Source organism: Chionomys nivalis, chromosome 11, assembly GCF_950005125.1.
Source record: "Chionomys nivalis chromosome 11, mChiNiv1.1, whole genome shotgun sequence".
Classification (NCBI taxonomy): Eukaryota; Metazoa; Chordata; class Mammalia; order Rodentia; family Cricetidae; genus Chionomys; species Chionomys nivalis.
In genome coordinates this window covers 70,300,250-70,321,486 of record NC_080096.1, presented here as the reverse complement: position 1 = coordinate 70,321,486, position 21,237 = coordinate 70,300,250, and the positions used below count along the sequence as shown (strand labels likewise).

The 21,237-nt window shown below is 36.9% G+C and overlaps 1 protein-coding gene across 2 annotated transcripts in view; it reads left to right on the top strand.

The window, feature by feature from the left end:
• The window catches only part of Kdm4c (lysine demethylase 4C), a 194,952-nt gene that overhangs the window by 156,988 nt on the left and 16,727 nt on the right, over positions 1 to 21,237 (top strand). For both annotated transcript variants that reach the window (XM_057784161.1, XM_057784160.1), the window contains 2 exons: positions 7,016 to 7,201; positions 15,647 to 15,817. In XM_057784161.1, the coding sequence (XP_057640144.1) occupies positions 7,016 to 7,201; positions 15,647 to 15,817 (357 nt within the window). The remainder of the gene's footprint in view (positions 1 to 7,015; positions 7,202 to 15,646; positions 15,818 to 21,237) is intronic.

Sequence of the window (21,237 nt, the reverse complement as noted above, 5' to 3'; positions counted from 1 at the left end):
TTAAGTATTCTCCTATAACATCCTGAGTTTTTTCATTGTTGACTGTAGTGTTCCCTTGTTTGTTTGTGTTTCTGTTAATTTGGTTTGTCTTTTTATTTTCCTTTAATTAGTTTGTCCAAGGGTCTATCAATTTTGTTTATTAATCGAAGCTCTTTAACACATTGATTCTTTACATTGTTTTTTTTGTTTCTGTTTCATTTCTGCTCAGATTTTTATTATTTCTTGTCATCTACTGGGTTTAGATTTAGTTTCTTTTATTTTTTTTAAGCTAGATTCTTGAGTTGCATCAAGTCATTTATTTATGATTATTCTGATTTTTTTTTGTTTTTTTCTTTTTTGAAACCGGATTTCTCTGTGTGTCTGTAAATCAGACTGCACATTTGTTTTCCAGTTGCCTAGACCCAAATAATCACATAGAAACTATATTAATTACAACACTGTATTACAACACTGTTTAGCCTATTAGCTCAAGCTTCTTATTAACTAAGTTACATCTTAACCCATTCCTGCTAATGTATCAGCATGTGGCTGTGGCCTACTGGTAAAGTTTCAGTGTCTTTCCCATTTCGCAGCTCCATAAGGTCTCTTTGACTCTGCCTTCTTTCTCCCTGCATTCAGTGTAGTTTCCCTGTCTAGCTCTATTCGGCCCTGCCATAGGCCAAAGCAGCTTTTTATTAACCAATGGGGAATCCTATATCATGTAACAGCAGTCCTAACAGTCCTAGATCTCACTTTGTTTGCCAGGTTGGCATTTAACTCACAGAGATCTGCCAGCTCAGCCTCCAAATGCTGAGATTATAAGCATGTAACACCATGGCCTGGCGCTGAATATTTTATTTTCTGATAGGCACTTTGAGCTATAAATTTTTCTCATGGGACTGCTTTTAATGTGTCCCAGAAGTTTCGTTGTTTTTATTTTCATTTACATGCAGAAAATTTTTGATTTCTTTTTTGACACATTCATCACTCGGTAAAAGGTTGCTTGATTTCCATGAATTTGTGTTTGGTTTGCTGTCCATTTTTAGTTTTATTGCATTATGGTCAGAATGGACACATGAGGTCATTTCAGTTTTTGTTTTTTTTTTTTAATTTCTTAAGATTTGTTTTGTGTCCTAGGATGTGGGCTGTTTTATAGAAGTTTCCATAGGGAATGTATATTCTTTGTTGTTTGAGTAGAATATTCAGTAGTTATCTGTTGTGTCCATTTGATATAAGATATCATTTAATTCTGATAGTTGTCTTTTTATTTTTTGTTCAGATGGGATATTGAAATCACCTACTATTAATGGTTATATCAACAGATATGCAGCTTTAATTCCAGTTGTATACTTTTTATGAAATTTGGTACCCCAAAGTTTGGTGTGTGTGTTTAGGATAGTAATGTTTTCTTGGTTAATTGCTCTTTTGATTAAAATGAAGTGCCCTTCTTCATCTCTTTTGATTAATTTTAGGTTGAGTCTAATTTTTCAAAGATTAGGATAATAATTTTTACTTACTTCTTCATCTTATTTTATTAGATTGTCTTTTCCACACCTAGTTTTAACTTTGGGGTGGTGCCTGTAAACAGGAAAATTTCTTGTAGACATTAAATAGGTGGATTTTGTTCGTTGATCTGTTCAACAATGCTGTGTCTTTTGACTGGAGAATTGAGACCTGTAATATTTAATTATTTAATGTTAATATTGAAAGATGTAATAATTATACAGGTTTTTTTGTTTTGTGGTGGTTTATTGTGTTAATTGTGCTTTATATTTTGTTAGTTATTAGCTTTGTTTGTTTTTCCTTATAAGTTATCTTGGCTATGTGTGTTTATTTCTCTTCTCAGTCCAAAGTATTGCTTCCACTAGTCCCTGTAGGGTTGGTTTTGAAAGCGTATATTTTTTGTTTTTTGTGTTTTTTGGCCATGTATATCATAATGGAATGTTCTTTCTTCTTACTCTATGACAGTTTTGCCAAGTACAGTAGGCTAGGTTATCAGTAGTGGTAATTTAGAGTATATTGATCCACGTTCTTGCTTTCAACGCTTCTATTGAGAAACCAACAGTTAATTCTAATAGGTTTTCTTTTTATGTGACTTGAGTTTTTTCTCAACCTTTCCATATTCTTTCTTTGCTCTATATATTTAGTGTTTTATCTATGATATGCATTTAGGGAGTTTCTTTCTTGTCTTATCTGTTTGGTGTTCTGATTCTTGTATCTATGTATATGTCTTATTTTAGTTTGGTGATATTTTCTTTTATGCTATTGTTGAAAATCTGGTTTGTGCCTTTGACCTGGATTCCCTTTCCTTCTTCTATGATTATGATTCAAAGATTTAATCATTTCATTGTGCCCCACATGTTTCTTTTCTGTGCTTAATTGAATTTTACATATTCATTGCTTGTGTTATCTAATTCCTGTACTTTATCTGTGAGTCCTCTATTATTCTAGCTGCTGCTTGATTTATTCTACTCATAAGGCTTTTCCTCAATTTTTCTGCTCGATTCATTTTTCCAATTCCATCTTTATTCAATATATTCATCTCTTTATTGAATTCTGCTTTCAAATCCTACATTGACTTCATCATTTCATTCATCAGCCTTATGTTTGCATTTTATGGGGATCTTTCACATGTTATTCTTTTAAAATTTATTCTCTTTAAGTTTATTGAGCTTTTTCATTATGTCTTTAAACTCCTGTTATTCTTTGAAGTTTATAATCTTTTTCTTTCTACCTTCACCCCTGCCCTCTTTCACCTAGGTAATTCTGAATGGCAAATATTTCTGTGGGACTGGTGGATTTGGAAAAAGCCATACTGTCTTGATTTTTCACATTGTTTTTATTTTCATGGCTAAACGTTGCCATTGGGTTTGATAGTTTTCTGTGTGGACATACAATTCTGAGACAACACAGGTTAATAGGGAAGCTGGAGCCTGAAGGTTGGATCTGATGTAGGAGGGGTTCTGTGCTAGAAGACAGAATGTGTCTCGTGTCTAGAGCCTGTAGTTTGTATGTTTGAGAGTACAGATTTAGCCACTGGACTAGACTGGAACATGGACTAGATCTGAGGATTATGAGTAGGGGATCTAGCAGACTAAACAGGGTGGCCCTGATATAAAATGTGCAAGACCAAACTTAGCTGGAAGGTTGATGGCACTCATGCGGGCTGATGTCAGATGTTAGCAGGGCCCATCTCAGTCCTTTGCTTTGTACAAAACATGAAAAGCCATTTACTTTCTAATTTTTTTTGTATTAAAAGTACCTCAAAATAGTTGATTATATACAGGATGTACCTCCTACCCAGAACCTGTGTAGATTATGGTCAGGGCAAGTACAAACTAGTCACTAGATGAGCATCTAGAACTAGGTGTGGGGACTGGGGATGGTGTATAAAAGAAAGGTAAGGTTAGGCATATTCACTAGGGTGAGATTTAGAGCAATACGGAGTACTGCCTGGTCTTAGAGGTTATATGGAGCACCAAGAAATAGTAATTTTATTTCTAAAGACATTTATGTCTGTTTTAGAACTACCTTGATATTTATAGAAAGAATAAGAATGATTAAAAACTGGTAAAATGACAATCATATTATAAATCATATAAATAAAAAGAAAAAGATATGCATTTTGAACCTTCAACTTTTTCACGGCTCATCATTTCTTGATGTTTTTTGCCAAGCTATGACCTTGGACATCAAGAAATTATACACAAAGTCTCATTATCTCCTCAGTCTGTTAGTGCACTCAGTGGCCTGTGCCATGAAAATAAATATGGAAATCTAGTTCTCCAAGGAAGTACAATGCTCTATAAATCATTCCTCTGAAAAGTCTCAGTCCTTTGCTTTGTACAAAACATGAAAAGCCATTTACTTTCTAAATTTTTTTGTATTAAAAGTACCTCAAAATAGTTGATTATATTTTCTAGCTTTGTAACCAGAAAGTTCTTGAAGCCTGATATGTGGAGCATCAGCATCAGTGTCACTGAGAATGTGTCATAAAAATATAAATGCAGTGCTTCTACCCAGATGTGCGGGATCTTAGAGATGTCTCCAGTCTGTTTATAGAAGACCTCCAGGTTGCTCTGACTCATGGCTCCATTGTCTTTGATGAGGGATATTATGTGTACATTGACATAGATGAAGCAGAACATGAAACATAACTAAAATCTATTTGAAGGATTTTAATTTTAATTCAACAAACACAGAGCAATCCCCGGTTCTTCCCCTGGAAAAAGTATAAGAGATAACTTAAGGGGGCAATCCCATGTAATTGGTGTCAGCTTTTCCCACTTGTGGTACGGGAGAATTGTCTGTATTCTGTCAATAATGTTTTAAATAAACGCTGATTGGCCAGGCAGGAAATATGGGGGGGGGGGATTAGACAGGAAGTAGAAATGATGTAATGAGAACAGAAGAATTCTGGGAAGGAGGGAGTTGATTCTTCCCACTCCTGCACAGACCACCGAAGCAGCAGGATGTGATCTGCCCCACTGAGAAAAGTTACTGAGCCACATGGCAAACATAGATCAGAAAAATGGGTTAATCAAGATGTGAGAGTTAGCCAGTGAGAGGCTAGAGCTAATGAGCCAATCTGCTTTATAACTTATAGAGATGTATGTGTGATTTTTTTTTGGGGGGGGGAACTGGCCTGACTATTCATGTTACACACTTGTGTTAGTTTCTGGAAGTCAGCATTTTGGTGACCTTATTCTAAAGCATCAATAAGAGAGCTTCTCTTTGATTCCTCATTTGACTTTATGAATCTCTTTTATTAGTTGTTGCCCAGATATTGCCATTTTATCCCTTCCCAAGGCATCACTAGTACCTTAAACAATGGTCTGCAATAATGATCTCGTCTTTCTGAAGGTTCCATGCTCTTAAATTCTGTGGTTTATTATCTTGAAGTCCTCTTTGTTCTGTGGAACATGATGATGTCTTTTAAGATTTCATATAGCCAAGCCTGGTGGCAGAACTCTGTGATCCATACCACTGGGATTGAGACTGAAGCAGAAGCGTCACAATTTCAAGGCCTCCCTGGGATATAGAAAAGTTGAGAGCCAGTCTCAAAAAACAAACATGGCTGTCAGCTTGCCTGAAGACATGGGCTAAATCCCCCTTCTTAAACTGATAGCTCTCTTTAAAGAAAGATGTAAATCATCTGTTGATCTCTATTACCAAAGAGCAGTAAGGAAAGAACACCCAAACCCTGACCTCTTCCTTATGTCAGGTCCCTGAAGCCAATGCCCTGATCAGAATTTCTGTGCCTTTCTAACAGTTCCTTTCCTTTTAATACTGTTTGAAAACAGAGTCCAGTGCTTTTTAAAAATATCGAGATATGGTTTACAGTAATGCTTTGAGACTTCATTTCTGTTCAGTCTTTCTCTCCCTGTCCCTCTTCCTTCTTATCTCCTCTTCTCTCTTCCTTTATCTCTTCATGGCTCTATGCATACATATGGTTTTTTTTGTTTGTTTTTTTTTGTTTTTTTTTTTTTTTTGTTTGTTTGTTTTGGTTTTTCAAGACAGGGTTTCTCTGTGGTTTTGGAGCCTGTCCTGGAACTAGCTCTGTAGACCAGGCTGGTCTCGAACTCACAGAGATCTGCCTGCCTCTGCCTCCCAAGTGCTGGGATTAAAGGCGTGCGCCACCACCGCCTGGCTGCATACATATGTTTTAAAATACGTGTTTAGTCCATAGTATAAAATATGTGATTGTACATTGAGCCTCAGTGTAAGGGGAACCGGTTTACACTTAGTGCCTGTAGTCTAGTAGTGCTCTCGTGAGGACTAGTGAAAAATAAAGCTGCTCTCGTGGAAGGACTTTTGCAAGCTTTATTCTTTCATGTCATGTTGTGCCCACTCTCCTTTCCTGAAAGAACTTAAAGATAACAGGATACAACTGAAGAGAGGAACATAACATTTATGTTTTATAAAGGTAATCCTAGCAGCCCTGGGAAGCTGAACTAAAATGGAATGAAATAAAAGACCAGTTAAAAGATCATTTCTATTCCTGGCAAGACAGCATGAGTAGAAGTGGCAGTTATTATAGATAGGTAGCAAGAGAAAGAACACAGTCTTTAAGACTGTCAGTAATCATCAGCTGTAACTACAAAAAGGATTTAGAAGTTTGGTGTACATTGATTCTTACATGACTGTGATAAGTCCCCACATGACTTTAAGACTTTAGGGGACCCATTGCCCCAACATTTAACCAAGCATGTGGAAATTAAAGGTTGAGCTTTGAGATCATTCTGTTTCTTCTGACTTTTCTACCTGACCCTATGCTGATCCACAACTATTTTTTTTCTTAACCCTCAAGTAACCATACACAAACCTAATATTAAGTGCAGCTGTATGATTTTTCTTGCTCTCTCATGACAGTTGTTCTGATAATGTTTAAGGCCTTTCTGTGAAACTTAGTTTTTAGATTATGATAAATTATTCTGGATTATTTATTTTTTTTTTGTTTTCATTCTTCCCCAACCCTTCACAGCTATAATAAAAACATAGTGTTTTGGGATGATTTTTTTAGTTTTACCACTTTGGGGGGAATTTTTGTTTCAGTCAAGAAGCAAGCATTCAGATTATTAAATACTTGAGTTCTAGTTTCCACATTGAACCATTTAATGCTTTCTGTTTCCTTGTAAATGGAAAAATTCTCCCATATTTATGATGTTTCAATATTTTAAGTATTTTCATCTAGTGTAGGAGTATTTGCACCTGGGCTTTAACTTCATATATACAAGGCCTGCTGTGTCCAGGCCAAACAGAAATATCCTTTGCCGTCATGGTTGATTACAAGATCACCCAGGGCTCTATCCTGAAGTCTATACCTGGAGAAGCACGTGAAAATGAATTTGACTTTGCTGACCACAAGAAGTACTTCAGAATATGTGTGATGGGATGTGACTGTGTGCATGTATTACTCTTAAAGTGAGAAGATTGTTTTGTCATAGATGTTCTTGATGTAATGCCTGGTTTGTTATTCATTTAATAACTATCATTCTCTGACGAATGGGTGTTATTCTCTGTTTTAACCCTTCAGAAATGCATCTTCTGTAGACACCGGGTTAAGAAGGTTTCTGGAGCCTGCATTCAGTGTTCCTATGGCCGCTGCCCAGCTTCATTCCATGTCACATGTGCCCATGCTGCTGGGGTACTCATGGAGCCTGATGACTGGCCTTATGTGGTAAACATCACGTGCTTCAGACATAGAGTCAACTCAAATGTGGTAAGAACTTCTCTCCCATTTGCTAACACTCTATCTGAATTTTTTTCTGAACCCTTCTTAGGTCTAGAATACCTTGTTGGTATTGACATGTCTGGACTATAATATACTTTAGACTAGGGATTGAGGGCTGTTATTTACACATAGTGACACAGAACCCTTCAGTTTCTAATATGCACTAAATGCAATATTTAGTAAGTTGAGTGACTGAACAAATGAATGAATCAAGTTCTTTATGTCCATTCTTTTTCAGTATCTGTGTAAAAGGTATCTGAATAATTGTGTGTGTTTATATATAGAGATTGTGCAGTTCGTGTGTTCGGGGTGTCAGAATATCACTTGAAGTAGAGCAGTGTGAAAAATATCACCTCAGATGTGTAAAAGAAAATTTTTAAAACAAATTCTGTGTGTTTAGTATCATAAGTTATTTTAAACATAAAAGCTTATTCAACATTACTAAGTTTGGTTTATGTCTTTCTTCCTGCTCTTTTGTGACGAAACACCATGTCCAAGGGAACTTATAAAAGAAAGCATTTAATTGGAGGTTTGTTTAGAGTTTCAGACTGTTATCCTGTAGTAATCATGGTGAGAGCATGGCAGTATGCAAGTAGGCATGGTGGTGGAGCAGTAGCTGAGAACTTACATCTGATCCACAGGCAGCAGGCAGAGGGAAAGGGAGGGGAGGAGAGAGAGGCAGAGAAATAGAAACAGAGATTGGGTATAGTGTTGGTTTTTGAAACCTCAAAGTCCACTTCCAGTAACACACCTGTAAAATGTCACATCTCCTAATCCTTGCAAAACAGTTTCTCTAACTGGGGACCACACATTCAAACATGAGACTATGATGGCTGTTCTCATTCAAATCGCCAGGCCTTCGATTTCTGTTTCTTCTCACATATTTAAGAACAGGGTATCCGGCCTTTGGCTGCTCTAGGCTACATGACACAAAGAAGAATTGTCTTAGACCACATATTCAATATTCAAGTACTACAAAAAACTGATGATCAAAACAAGTCTGTTTTAAGGTTCATATCTATTGTCATATATAAGCATACTAAATATTCCTGTATGGTCCTAATTATGCAGTGACCTTTTACAAAATCTTTTTAAAATTATCCAGTAGTTCCAAGGTTTGCAAACATTGCTAATAAGAACTTGAATATATCCAAGAAATAAAACTTTAAAGATTTTTAAATGTTATTTTAGTTTTAATTAAATATAATTACATCACTTCCCTCCCTTTCCTTTCTCCAAATACTCCTATCTACCCATCTAACCGCTCCCTCTCAAGTTGATAACCTCTATTTTTTTATTAGTGTGTATGTGTGTTTATGCACCTAATATGCTGACTCCATTAAGTATTACTTGTGTATATTATCATACCACTTGTATGTATATGGTTTCAGGATTGACCACTTGGTATTTAGTAACCAGTTAGGGGTCTCATTCCTGGGGAAGATTAATTCTCCCTTTCTCAGAGGTCATTGTTACTTATAACATTGGTAAGTACTTGAGAGATTTTTTTCTTCTTCCACATTTCCATTTCTGTTGATGTTGTAGTTCCTTCAAGTCTTATTTAGGTAGCCACCTAGTTCCAGTTTCATGGAACTGTCATATATAGCATATTTGTTGGTCCTCAGGCCATGAGATGCAGAAGTTATAAGTACAATAATTGGAGCTGGGCCTTCCATGATCAGTTGATGTCCGCATTTTGACCAGTTAAAATGGGGTCTTCATTTGTTGCTTAAAGTTTATTTAATGAAGAGTAAGAACTACATTTATCTGTGAGTATAAAGTTTAGAATGCAAGTAGGAATTATATTGGTTTACTACAGTGGTAGTAGCAGTTTTTCCTCTACAATCCATGAACTCCCTAGCTCCAGGTAGTTGCTTAGGTAGTTTTCCAGTAACATACATAATTATCTTTCTGTTGAGTAGTTGTTAAATTCGGTTGGGAACTGTTTTTATCACAAATATGAATGCCACTATTGTACCTTTAAGGACATCTTTCCATGCTGGCCATAGTAGTGGTTCACAGACATCATAGCTAGGTAGCTATTGATTGGTTCTTTCTCTCTTGAAGTTTGTAAGATTCTTCTGATACAATGAAAGACTGATTTCTCAGGATGGAGGTTTTCAGGTCAGATCCAGCTTAAATCTTCCAATTCCTGCATCCAAATTTTGTGTTGTCTTTAGCTTTGACATGTAATCAAGGGTAACAATAATAGGCTATTGAAGCCGCAAAACAATTCCATATCAGTCAAAGATTATAGCTAATAAAAAAGGTTATTTATTTGAGGGGAAAAACGTACAGATCACCATCCCAAACAGTAGTCCTCTCATCACAAACAGGAAACAGAGTCTAGCCTCAGGAGTGGGAACTGGAAGCACAGTTCCCACTGCTTTTTAAAATATAAGAGATCACGCCCCAATGGGCTGGTATCTTAAAGGCTATTATTGGCTGAAGGAGCAGAATGTGTTCCTGCAGCACTTCCCCTTTTTGTTTAAATAAGAGAGATCCAAACCTAATACAAAACTATATACACTAGGAATGATATCAAGTATAATTGGAATTACATCCAGCATAAACAATATTAAGCAAGAAACATATGTTAAATGTTTATCAACATTCTATCATATGTAGTCTAAGTCTTGTATAGGAAATGGCTTGACTAGATCATAAGAATACAGTAACTACGACTATCTAATCTTCAACCCCATCAAAGGCCTGAGAAGGGAGATAATATTACTTTAGCAGGCAGGAAGTGCAATCAAGTAGCTTCCAAAGCAAGCAATATGTGATGGAGACAACTAGCTACCTGAGCAATTACCCAAAATGTCATTTCAACGTTGAAGCAACCAACTTTGGCTAAGGCCTAGTGTAACTGACAGACCATTTTCAGAGGCAGGAAATTTTTCAAAACCATTTTACCCTGTCTTGGCAAGATTTGACAGTCCTGCTTATCCATTTCTGTATACTATGTAACTTGTCAGTGGTTGAGGCATTGTCAGTTCCTTGCCCAAAGGCCAATTTTGCCAAGAAGAAAACAAGCTCCAAGTGGGGTGTCTTTGGTGCTCAACATTCTCTCAGGACTAGATTGGTGCTGTCAGAAGCAATAATGTCTCATGTCAACAGAAACTTAAGTTATTTAAATGCCATGTTCCACAGATCTTTGAAGTGGTTGAAGATTACCTATCTATACAGAATACAATCTCTAAGTATCTAAAGAACCTAATTGATCTGACTGTATGTACAACAAACATGAACCACTATTGACCTATAATAATATGAAAATATACTCTAAAAGTTGTATCAATATACAAAATGTCCTAAACCAAGTTAGAAACATACATAAAATACCCATGCACTCTACTGTTTGCTTCACGTTGGGTGTCAAATGAAGCCACAAACCAATCCCACACCAGTTAAGAATTATGGATAATAAAAAAGGTTATTTATTTGAGAGGTAAAACTTACAGATCACTGTCCCAAACAGTAGTCCTCTCATTGCAAACAGTCTAGCCACCAGAATGGGAGCCAGAAGCAAGGGAGAGAGCCCACAGTTCCTGCTGCTTCTTAAAGTGTAAGAGACCACGCCCCAGTGGGCTAGTATCTTAAAGGCTATTGGCTGAAGGAGCCAGAATGTGCTACTGCAGCAGGCTATACTACTTAGGTAGTCACTTGGACTACCCTCACCTGTGGTTTCATTGGACAACTCCAAAGGAAGTTGTAGTCGCATGCAGAGTATTGGGGGAGGGTGGTGTTAAATACTCTGTGACTCCTGGGAGGGAAATTGTCAGCCCAAGTGAGATAACTGCATTTGAGAGAATTACATATTTTTATATTATTTGTATGTATTATGTAATTTAGGGTAAGTATGATTCTTTAAGGCCTGTTTTTTTTTTAATCATCCTTAGTGTTATTTGACTCTTCTCCCTCCCCACTCTTCATCAACGCCCTCCTTCCCCCTTCATATATCATCTACATAACCTTTTCTTCTCAAGTCCCCTGACTACCTTTTATTTTCATGATTTCTGTGGTTACTCCAATTTATATACTCATATCTGAGTATTTGGAACTAGTAGCCACCAATAAAAGACAAAATGTCTTTCTGGCATTTCATGATTTCAGCTTTTTAAAAGCTAAGTAGTGTTTCGTTTTGTATATTTCCTATGTGTATCTATCTATTAGTTGAAGGACATGTGGGTCATTCTGATTTCCTAACTATTTTGACTAGATCTGAATTAAACATGGCTAAGCAAGTATCTGTGCTGTAGGATGTAACTAACTGCTTTGAGCCAAGGAGAAGCATGTTGGGTCACATAGTAGATTTATTTTGAACCTTTTTAATATCCCTCACACTGGTTTGCAGAGTGGTTTCACCAGTGTGCATTTCCACTAAAGATGAAAGAGAGTTCCCCCTCCCCTCTCCAGCCTTGGTTGTCAGTTGTTAATAAATTCACAAAGTTGTTTTAATTTGCATGCCCCTAGTTGCTAAGGATGATGTATATTTCTTGACATACTTCTTAGCAATTTTTATTTCTTAAGGACTCTGTTCAGATCCATAGCACATTTTTTAATTGAGTCATTTATGGATTTTGCTTCTTGGTTTTTTTTTTTGTTTTGTTTTGTTTTTTGTTTTTTTTTTTTTGGAGTTCTTTATATATTCTGGATATTAATCCTCTGTCAGATGTATACCTAGCAAAGAGTCTCTCCCCATCTGTAGTTTTCTTCACTGGATACTTTCTTATGCTGTACAGTTAACACCTGGAAGACAGGAAAGTACACAATTAGTTTTCTTGATTAAAAATGGACCTGAATAATTTTTCAGACTTGTTACCATTGATTAAAATGTGCTACAGAAAATCTGCACTAAACTGTTATGGTGAGAATTAGAAAATTTTCATTTGATTTTCCTTTTACTGTTTCTTCTAAAACTAAAGATCATTTGCTGAGTTTATATTCTATTAGTATGTCTCACAGAGCAGTGTATCTTTATAGCACAATTACTTTTTGGTCCTATCTTGACAGGATGTCAACATCGATAAGGACTATAAAGGAAATAATAATTAACATATGTATAACATCTTAGATAATATCGTACATATTTAGGTACAATTCGTTTATAGTCATCACAGAAAGCCTTAGTATCCAGTATACTTTTTATTGAAAATTTTTTTTTCATACAGTATATTCTGATCACAGTTTTCCCTCCCTCGTTCTTTTCCACATCTTCCCACCTTTCCTATTCATCCAACTCTACACCATTTTTCTCTCCCTCTTTGGAAAACAAAACACAGACATACACACAACTAAAACAAAAAACAAAAAAAGCATAATAAGGAAACTATACAGACACAGGCACACAAGAACAAAACCCATAAGAAGCTATAATATACAAGTTAGATCAAACATAAAGACCAGTTAGATCAAAATTGCCCAATCAAAACAATATGAGACAATAAGAAAATCTACAAAGTACCATTGAATTCATTTTGTGTTGGTCAAAATCTACAAAGTACCATTGAATTCATTTTGTGTTGGTCATTTACTGCTGGTAATGGAGCCAACCCTTAAGTGTAGTATGTACCAAGTGACTCCAGTGGAGAGAAAAAGTAGGGGGGTGTTTGTTTTGTTATTTTGTTGTTGTTGTTGTTTTAAATCGTTGTCAACTAGAGCTTCTTGGTTAAGTGTAGGAGTTTATGCCCATTTCCCCTTCTCAGCCCTGGTATTCATTCCCAACAGAGGGCCTACCTCCTAAATTTTAATAATCTCTCAATGTTGTGCCACCAGCCACCTGAGGACCACATGTTTATACATAGGAGACCATTGGGCATATTTCATATTCAAACCATATTAGTTCTGCCAATAATTCATCAGTTTTCAGTTGACCCTTCTTCAAGAAGAGAAACCAGATTCGTTTGCCAAATGATAAGAAAATTTCTGTTCTGGAATTGTCCCTTGTTGTAACACATTTAGCTCCTTCTTCCCTCATGAACTCTTTTTAATGTTAACTGTTCTGACTTTTGTCCAAACTTTGATTGGGAAGAATTATATTTGAGAGTAAATTATATAGCCTACTTAATATGTAAGTGTGAGCATTTGTGAAGACTAAAACATAACCATTTCTAAGGTGACTCCATTGAGTGTATACCTTTAACACCTGGATCTTGCTGTTGGTGTTACCCTGTAGAGTGAAGAGCAGGTGAAGTCATAAATACCAAAACCTTGGCGAGGCTGTCTTTTGTGCAGCCACAAACCTGAGAATAAAATATGTACTTTACTGAGAAAGAAAAAAGAAAAACATATATTGGGAATCAGAGATGAATATTAAAACAACAGAAGGTATTTTTCTGTGTTCTGTCTAATATGACATAAGTGATGCATGTAGATTATCTTCTAGTATAGAATATATCATTCTTCCATATAAAGTGCTTACCCTTTCACATCTATCTTGTATTTATATTTACTGAGCAAATGTTGAAGATGGTCTTTCCTTGCTAAGTAATTATGTGCCAGCTGTTTTAAAACTTTTTGGTTGATTATAAATAATTGGTTGCTTAAAAATTTGGAAAAATTTTAAGAACTATTCTATTTTGTGTTTCCATAATCAGTGGAAACTACAGAGAAGTAAATTCAGTAGTAAGTAATGAAAATCTCTATGGGTCATCTGTTTCAACAATACTTAGTTGCATGGTTCTATTTCATACTAGGCTGACTTCTGTACCTCTGATCAGTTACTGAGTTCTGTTGGTGTCTAACATCCTAATTATTATCGATGTAGTCACTCATTTTTCAGAAACCAAACTTGTGTTTTATGTGTCTGAGTCCCTGAGCACAAAATCCCACCAATCCCTCAACTTGCCCCGGAATCAGGCCACAAAAACCTACTAATCAAAGCATCCCTGGAAAGCTCCACCACCCTCTCTCCTAAGAAACCCTAAATAAGTCCTGTACTCTGTTCAATTTGCTGCTTCTCACAGTAGAGACAGTCACCCTCCTGGATTTTTCCTTCCCAATAAATTTCCTGAGTGAGGTTTGTTATGCAGTGTGACATTTTCAACCTGATGTAACAACTTTCATATTAGCTGGAGCAGAGTGGAACTGTAACACTTTGGGGACACATTCCCCTAGCAGAGCAGAACTGTTACACTCTAGGGGATCTAAAGTCCCTAAAGAAAAAAAAAACCTCTAGTGTCCAAGGTTTCTTGAACATAATGCTCTGAATTAATATATCATTACTTCTCTAATATAGTCTTTTGACCTAAGCAAGCTAAACCACAGCCTGGTTCAGACTCAAACTATTGGGTCACACTTTGTTTAGGATCTAGAGTAACATTGGGACACATGTAAAAATTATGTGTTTTAAGATGAAATATCACCACAAAGAATATTGGATTCTGGACAAGACTGTATAAACATGGGAAAATATCACTCAATGATCTCTTAAAAAGCAGGAGAAATTTAGTTTTCTAAAGTATCACCACCATTAAAAAAAAAACACCTGTAGAAATGAGGTAAAATGAGCCTAAAATGATGTGGCGGATAAGTAGAACTGAATTGTATAATAGATTCTCTTTTTCAGAGTTTCATGGAAGGGGATAGGAAATCACCAAGGTCATCATGAAGTCAGTTGATCAAGTTTTAAAGTGTCATGTCAGTGTTCAACTTCTTGAAGTTGATTCCTATGTAGAGCTGTGATTATATGAAGGATACCTCTCTCTTAGAAAACAAACATTGAAGAATTCATATGGTAAATACCATGATATACATGCAATCAAAGTAGTTAAAAAAAACTTAGGGGATTGAGGTGCAGGGCTCACTGTTAGAGTGCTTGCCTGCACACCTGAGACCTAATCTCTATCCTTCTACTTCACACATGAACCAAATATTTAGACAATAAAGCACATTGTAAGATGTTAGTAATCAGTAGCCAACAAGTAATAGGTGAGTAGTTTATTTTTTACTAAGTATATTCTTGAAATTTGAAATTATTCTCTCATACTAAATTTTAAAAACTTAAATTTGCGAGGTAACATTGGCACATGCATTTAATTCTAGCACTAGGAAACAGAGGCAGGTGGAGCAAGTTCTGGGACAGCCAGAACTCACAGAGAAATGCTGTCTTGAAATGCACCCCTCCTTCCAAAAGAAACAGAACAAAAAACACCTTAAACTAGGCGGTGGTGATGCGTGCCTTTAATCCCAGCATTTGTGAGGCAGAGGCAGGCATATCTCTGTGAGTTCGAGGCCAGCCTGGCTTACAAGAGCTAGTTCCAGGACAGGCTCCAAAGCTACATGGAGAAATCTTGAAAAACAAAAAAACAAAAAAACAAAAAAAAAAAAACTTGACCAAATTGGTTATTGCTTCCCAAAAATACTTTTTATTTTGTTCTTTTTTTTTTTTTGAATTTCTGTCACTTTTCTTTCTTTTACTCTGTCTTACAGAAGTCCAAAACTTGTGAGAAAGCCATCTCTGTGGGCCAGACAGTCATCACAAAGCATCGGAACACTCGGTACTACAGCTGTAGAGTGATAGATGTGACATCTCAGACCTTCTATGAGGTCATGTTTGATGATGGCTCCTTCAGCAGAGACACATTTCCTGAGGACATTGTGGTAAGTAGATTTTTCCTGAGTTCCTGATCCCTCAGAAATGTTTGTAACTAATTGTCTATTACCATTGATAATTTTGCTGTTAATTATCCTTTGTAGTATACAGATGAACAGATGGAATTTTATCCAGCTCTTTTGAGAAATTTTCTTTAGCCAAGGAACATAAGATACGCTCTTGACTTTTTTGTCTTGTTTGCTGCTACAGAAAAATTTCTAAGACTGGGTAATTTGTAAGGAATAGGAATTTATTTGTTTGAGTTGTGAGAAGGCAAGGCAATCCAAGTTCTTATATTTGGTCTGGCAAGTTTCTTCTTTCTGAACTCTCACATGGCACAGGGTAAGCTGGCCATTTTCTCTAGAGCTTACACAGGTTATCAGTCTCATGGACCAGACAACAACCTTCTTGGTTCTAAACATCTATAAATCCTTTTCTGACTTTGATGGTGAGGTTGGGAGATAGGGCCATTTTATATAGCTCAGGTTACCTGAGAACTTATAATGTATCCCAGGCTGTTATCTAACTGGGAATGATCCTTCCGCCTCACTCACCCTCACAAATACTGGGGTTACAATGTGAACCACCTGCCCTGATTTGATAATGTGCCCAAGTCCAACTTCAGCAGGTCAGAGAAAATGAAGATACGTGAAGTAGGTGCTACTATACACACCTTCTTTACTTTACTTCCTTATTTCTTCTTCTTCTTTACTTCTGTTTTTCTCTTATCCCTTTTATACCCCCTAACATGACAATTTTATGCAAGAAAATATAACCTCACACCATGTTACATATTTTCCAAAACCAAATTAGAATCTTTACACAAGAGGAAGTCACATAATAATCACATTACATGTTTTCCTTGGAATATCACAAGAAGTTGAACATTTTCCATTATATTAGTTTTCCCACCATAATATGTTTACCCCAAACTAATGATTCTTTTATTATAATGTAATTTAAAATATTTTTTAAAAGAATGACACGAATGCAAACAAGTGTTCTTTTATCTCTGGCACAGTGGCTGCACCTGAATCTACTGCTGTTTCAGCCCTTAGTTGTGGCTCTGTAGTTATTATTGACTTTTCTTCAGTGACTGCCCAATGAGAATTTTGCATCCTACGAGATACACCTCCTGCTCCTGCCACCAAATGTAGTTTTCTAACTAAATCTGTTTCATGTGGTGATATTTTTTGTGTGATCTAACAAATACAACTTGTCTGAAGATCAGAGTGCAGAGCTAAGCACAAATTAACCATAGTTGCCAGGCAGTGATAGCACACACACCTTTAATCTCAGCACTTGAGAGGCTGAGGCAGTTGGATCTCTGTGAGTTGAAGCCCACCCTGGGCTGTGAAGCCCACCCTGGGCTGCACAAGATTGATCCAGTCTAAAAAAGAAAAAGAGCTAGGTGGTGGTGGCTCACACCTTTAATCCTAGTACTTGGGAGTCACACACCTTTAATCCTAGCATTGGGGAAGTGTGGACAGGAAGATATATGCCTGGGCAGAAAGGAATATAAGGTATTAGGAGACAGGAGCTCACCGCATGCCCTTTGAAGTTTCATAGGAACCGCATTTAGTCTGAAGACTTGTAGAAACAGGATACCCCATTTGGTCTGAGGGTTTCGTAGAGGTAAGAACTAGTAGCTGGTTGCTGTTCTGCTTTTCTGATCTTTCGGCTTTCATGCCCTAATATCTGACTCTTGGTTTTTATTATTAAGACCAATTAGAATTCACACTACACTATATTTCTTTCTTTTTTTATTAATTAGATTTATATATTTTTTTATGTCCTCACGGGTTTACCCTCCCTCCTCTCCTTGCCTCCACCTCCTTTCTGTCCCCCCTCCCCATTCCACTTTTTCTCTGTCTCTGTTCAGAAAGGGTAAGGCCTCCCAGGAGTGTCAACAAAGTATGGCATATCAAGTTGAGGTAGGAGTATGCACCCCCCACACCCCTGTATTTAGGCAGTGAAGCACAACCCAGCATGAGGAACAGGTTCCCAAAAGCCAGCCAAAGTGTCAGGAATAGACCCTGCTCTTACTGCTAGGAGTCCCACAAGGAGATCAAGCCATGAAACTGTCACACATATATAGAGGGCCTAGACTGGTCCTGTGCAGGCTCCGTAACTGTCGGTCCAGTGTCTGTGAGCTTCCATGAGCCCAGGTTAGTTGTTCCTGTCGTTCCTTTGTGATGACCCTCACCCCATGGCTTATACAGTCCTTCCTTCCTCTCTTCAACTGGATTCCCCAAGCTCAGCCCAGTGCTTAGCTGTGAATCTCTGCAACTCTTTTCATCAATTACTAGAGGAAGGCTCCCTAACAACAGTTTGAATAGTCACCAGTTTGATCATAGGAGTTGGCCAATTTATGCCATCCATCCAACATTGCTAGGTATCTCAGCTGGGGTCATCCCTATAGATTTGTGGGAGTGTACCTTGCATCAAGTTTCCACCTGACCCCTAAATGTCTTCCCCATGAGACCATCTTCACTCTCCCCCCTCCATCCACTCCCCAACCGGATCCCTCATGTTCATATCACCACCTGCCCCCTGTCTACCCAGAAGATCTCTTCTATTTCTCCTTCCCAGGAAAATCCATGTGCCCCCCTTTGTGCTGTCCTTGTTACCTAGCTTCTGTGATGTTGGACTGTAGCATGGTTATCCTTTACTTTACAACTAATATCCGCTCACAAGTAAGTACATACCATGCTTGTCTTTCTGGGTCTGGGTTGCTTCACTCGAGATGATTTTTTTCTAGTTCCATCTACTTGCCTGCAAATTTCCTAATGTTATTGTCTTAAATAGCTGAATTATAATCTAAAGGCAATTACCAGATATATTGTCTTCAGGTAATCTGTCTCCTTGCCAAGTGAAATTTATCTTCACTTTAGGAAATTATTCAAGGTTCCTTGTTTTATGAACTTATTCCCAAGCAACATTTGAGGATTATAGCCTCTGTATTTTCTTTCCTGCCCCTATACTTAGTCCTGTCCATAATTCCCTTTGCAGAAGATGTGTAGTCACATCTTGATGGAACCTTAATCTATATTTGCCTACTGACTAGTGATTTGACTGTTCTTCTTTTAAGTGCTTACTACTCAGTCACCACTCCTTTGTTGAAAGTTTATTTAAATTGATAAAATAGTTTTATTTCTGTTGAGCTGCAAGAGATTGTGTGTATGCGCGCACGCACATGCTTGCATAACTTTATGTAATGTATAATTTACAAATATTTTCTGTTTTTTTCCCAGTCTGTTTGCTTTCCAGTAATGTCTGGTGTAATGAATTACATGTTTTTCTAAAGCCCAATTTTATTATTTTATGTTTATTCAGCATATATAGATTACATATGTGTATATGTATATATCTACATGTGTGTATTAGGAAAAAAGATGATAGGTTGATTAGATAGATAGATAGATAGATAGATAGATAGATAGATAGATAGATAGATAGATAGATAGATAGATAGATAGATAGATAGAGTTATGGCACTTAGGGTGATTTTGTCCCTCCAGTGAGCAGCAGACTAGCTAACAAAAGCCCCAGCTTCAGTCATGGGAAGCCTCCCTTGAGTTTTTGTTCAGAGCAGTCAAAGAAATTCCCAAAATAACACAAGCTATTGCCATTGTTTTGATTTGCCTTTCAGAACCTGATATTAAGACCTCATTGCTGAAGACACCACACACATTTTGAACACAGAATTAAGAGGAATTTAGATGAATTTTAGCAGGAAGCCTCCTCTGAGTACTAGCTCTCATTGTTTTAGAAGGTGCTAAGTGAGCTGCTAAGGGAGAAAACAGTCAGTATGCCTACCCTCTTAGCTGTACAGTCTACGTACTACAACACTGACCAGCAAGGTGACCCAAAGAGCATGGTAATGACTTAGGACCTCTCAATGGGAAGTCATGCCTAGTACTAGGAACCCAGCAAACTACTTATGGCTGGTAAGGTCATAGTCCTTAGAAACTATTACTGTCACTTTCCTAAACCAGTATAATTCCTAAATTCATTTCAAATATCTATACTTTTTAAAAAATTGTTTTGTTAATTTTTTCCAGACCAATTAGTTTCCCCTCCCTCCCTCTTTGTCTCTCAACCCCTCCCTCCTAATCTCCCCTCTTCCCCCACACCCCAGTTCACTTCTCCTCCTCCTTTCTCTTCAGAAAAGGGCATATCTCCCGTGTATATTAGCCAGCCATAGTATATACAGTAAGACTAGGCACCACCTCTTCTAGTGACACTGAACGAGGAAACCAAGGGGGAGGAAAGAGTCCCAAAAGCAGATAACAGTCAAAAACAACCTCGTTCCCAATGTTAGGAAACCCATAATAAGACGAAGCTACACAGCTGTAACATGTGCAGAGGGCCTGTAGGTATATATCAGCCATAAACTAATGGATAACTATGATAAAATTTATAGGCCCAAAGAAGCTAAGTAACAAGGAGGCCTGGGGAGGAGTGAGGGGAGGACACACCTGAATTTCACTGTGAAGGGGAAATAAAATAAAATAAACACCACAGGTGGATTTCTTGTTATATTTGTCATTTGCATGTAGAATGGCTACTGCATTTTATGCGTTGAGTGCATACTATTTTATCAGCTGCAGTTTTCAAGGGTTTTTAGGGTTCTTTCATGTACAAAAGTATATTATCTGCAAATAAGGATGCTTTGACTTCCTCTGTTTCTATTTTTATCTCCTCTATCTCCTTCACTTGTCTTACTGCTCTAACGAAGACTTTAAGAAATATGTTAACCAGGAGAGGGGAGAATGAACATTCTTGTCTTGTTCCTGATAGTAATAAGAATGCTTTGAGTTTTTCTCCATTTACCAATATGTTGGCTGTACGCTTGCTGTATATTATTTCAAAATATATGAATGATATATCCCCTATTGTCCCTAGATTCTCCAGTACTTTTCTCATGAAAATATTTAGACTTTGTCACAGGCCTTTTCTGCATCCAAAGAAATGATCATTTTGATTTCTGTCCTGGATCTATTTATGTAGTTCATTACATTTATTGATTTATGTCTGCTGGACCTTCTCTATATCTCTGAAATGAAGCCAGCTTGGTCATGGTGGATAATCTTTTTGATGTGTTAATAAATTTGGTTGCAAGTACTTTATTAAGAATTTTTGTATCCATGTTCATCAGAGTTACCATCCTATAATATTTTTTCTTGGCTCTTTGTCTGGTTTTGTTATCAGATTAAAACTAGCTTCATAAAAGAATTTGGAAATGTTCCTTTTCTATTTTGAAAAGTACTGGTGTTAGTTCTTTAAAAGTCTGGTAGAATTCTACACTAAATCCTTCTGATCCTGCTCTTTTTTTTGGGGGGGGGATTTTTAATTAATGTTTCTGTCTTATTAAAAGTTATGAGTCAATTTAAGTTGTTCATTTTATCTTGACTAAGTTTAGTAG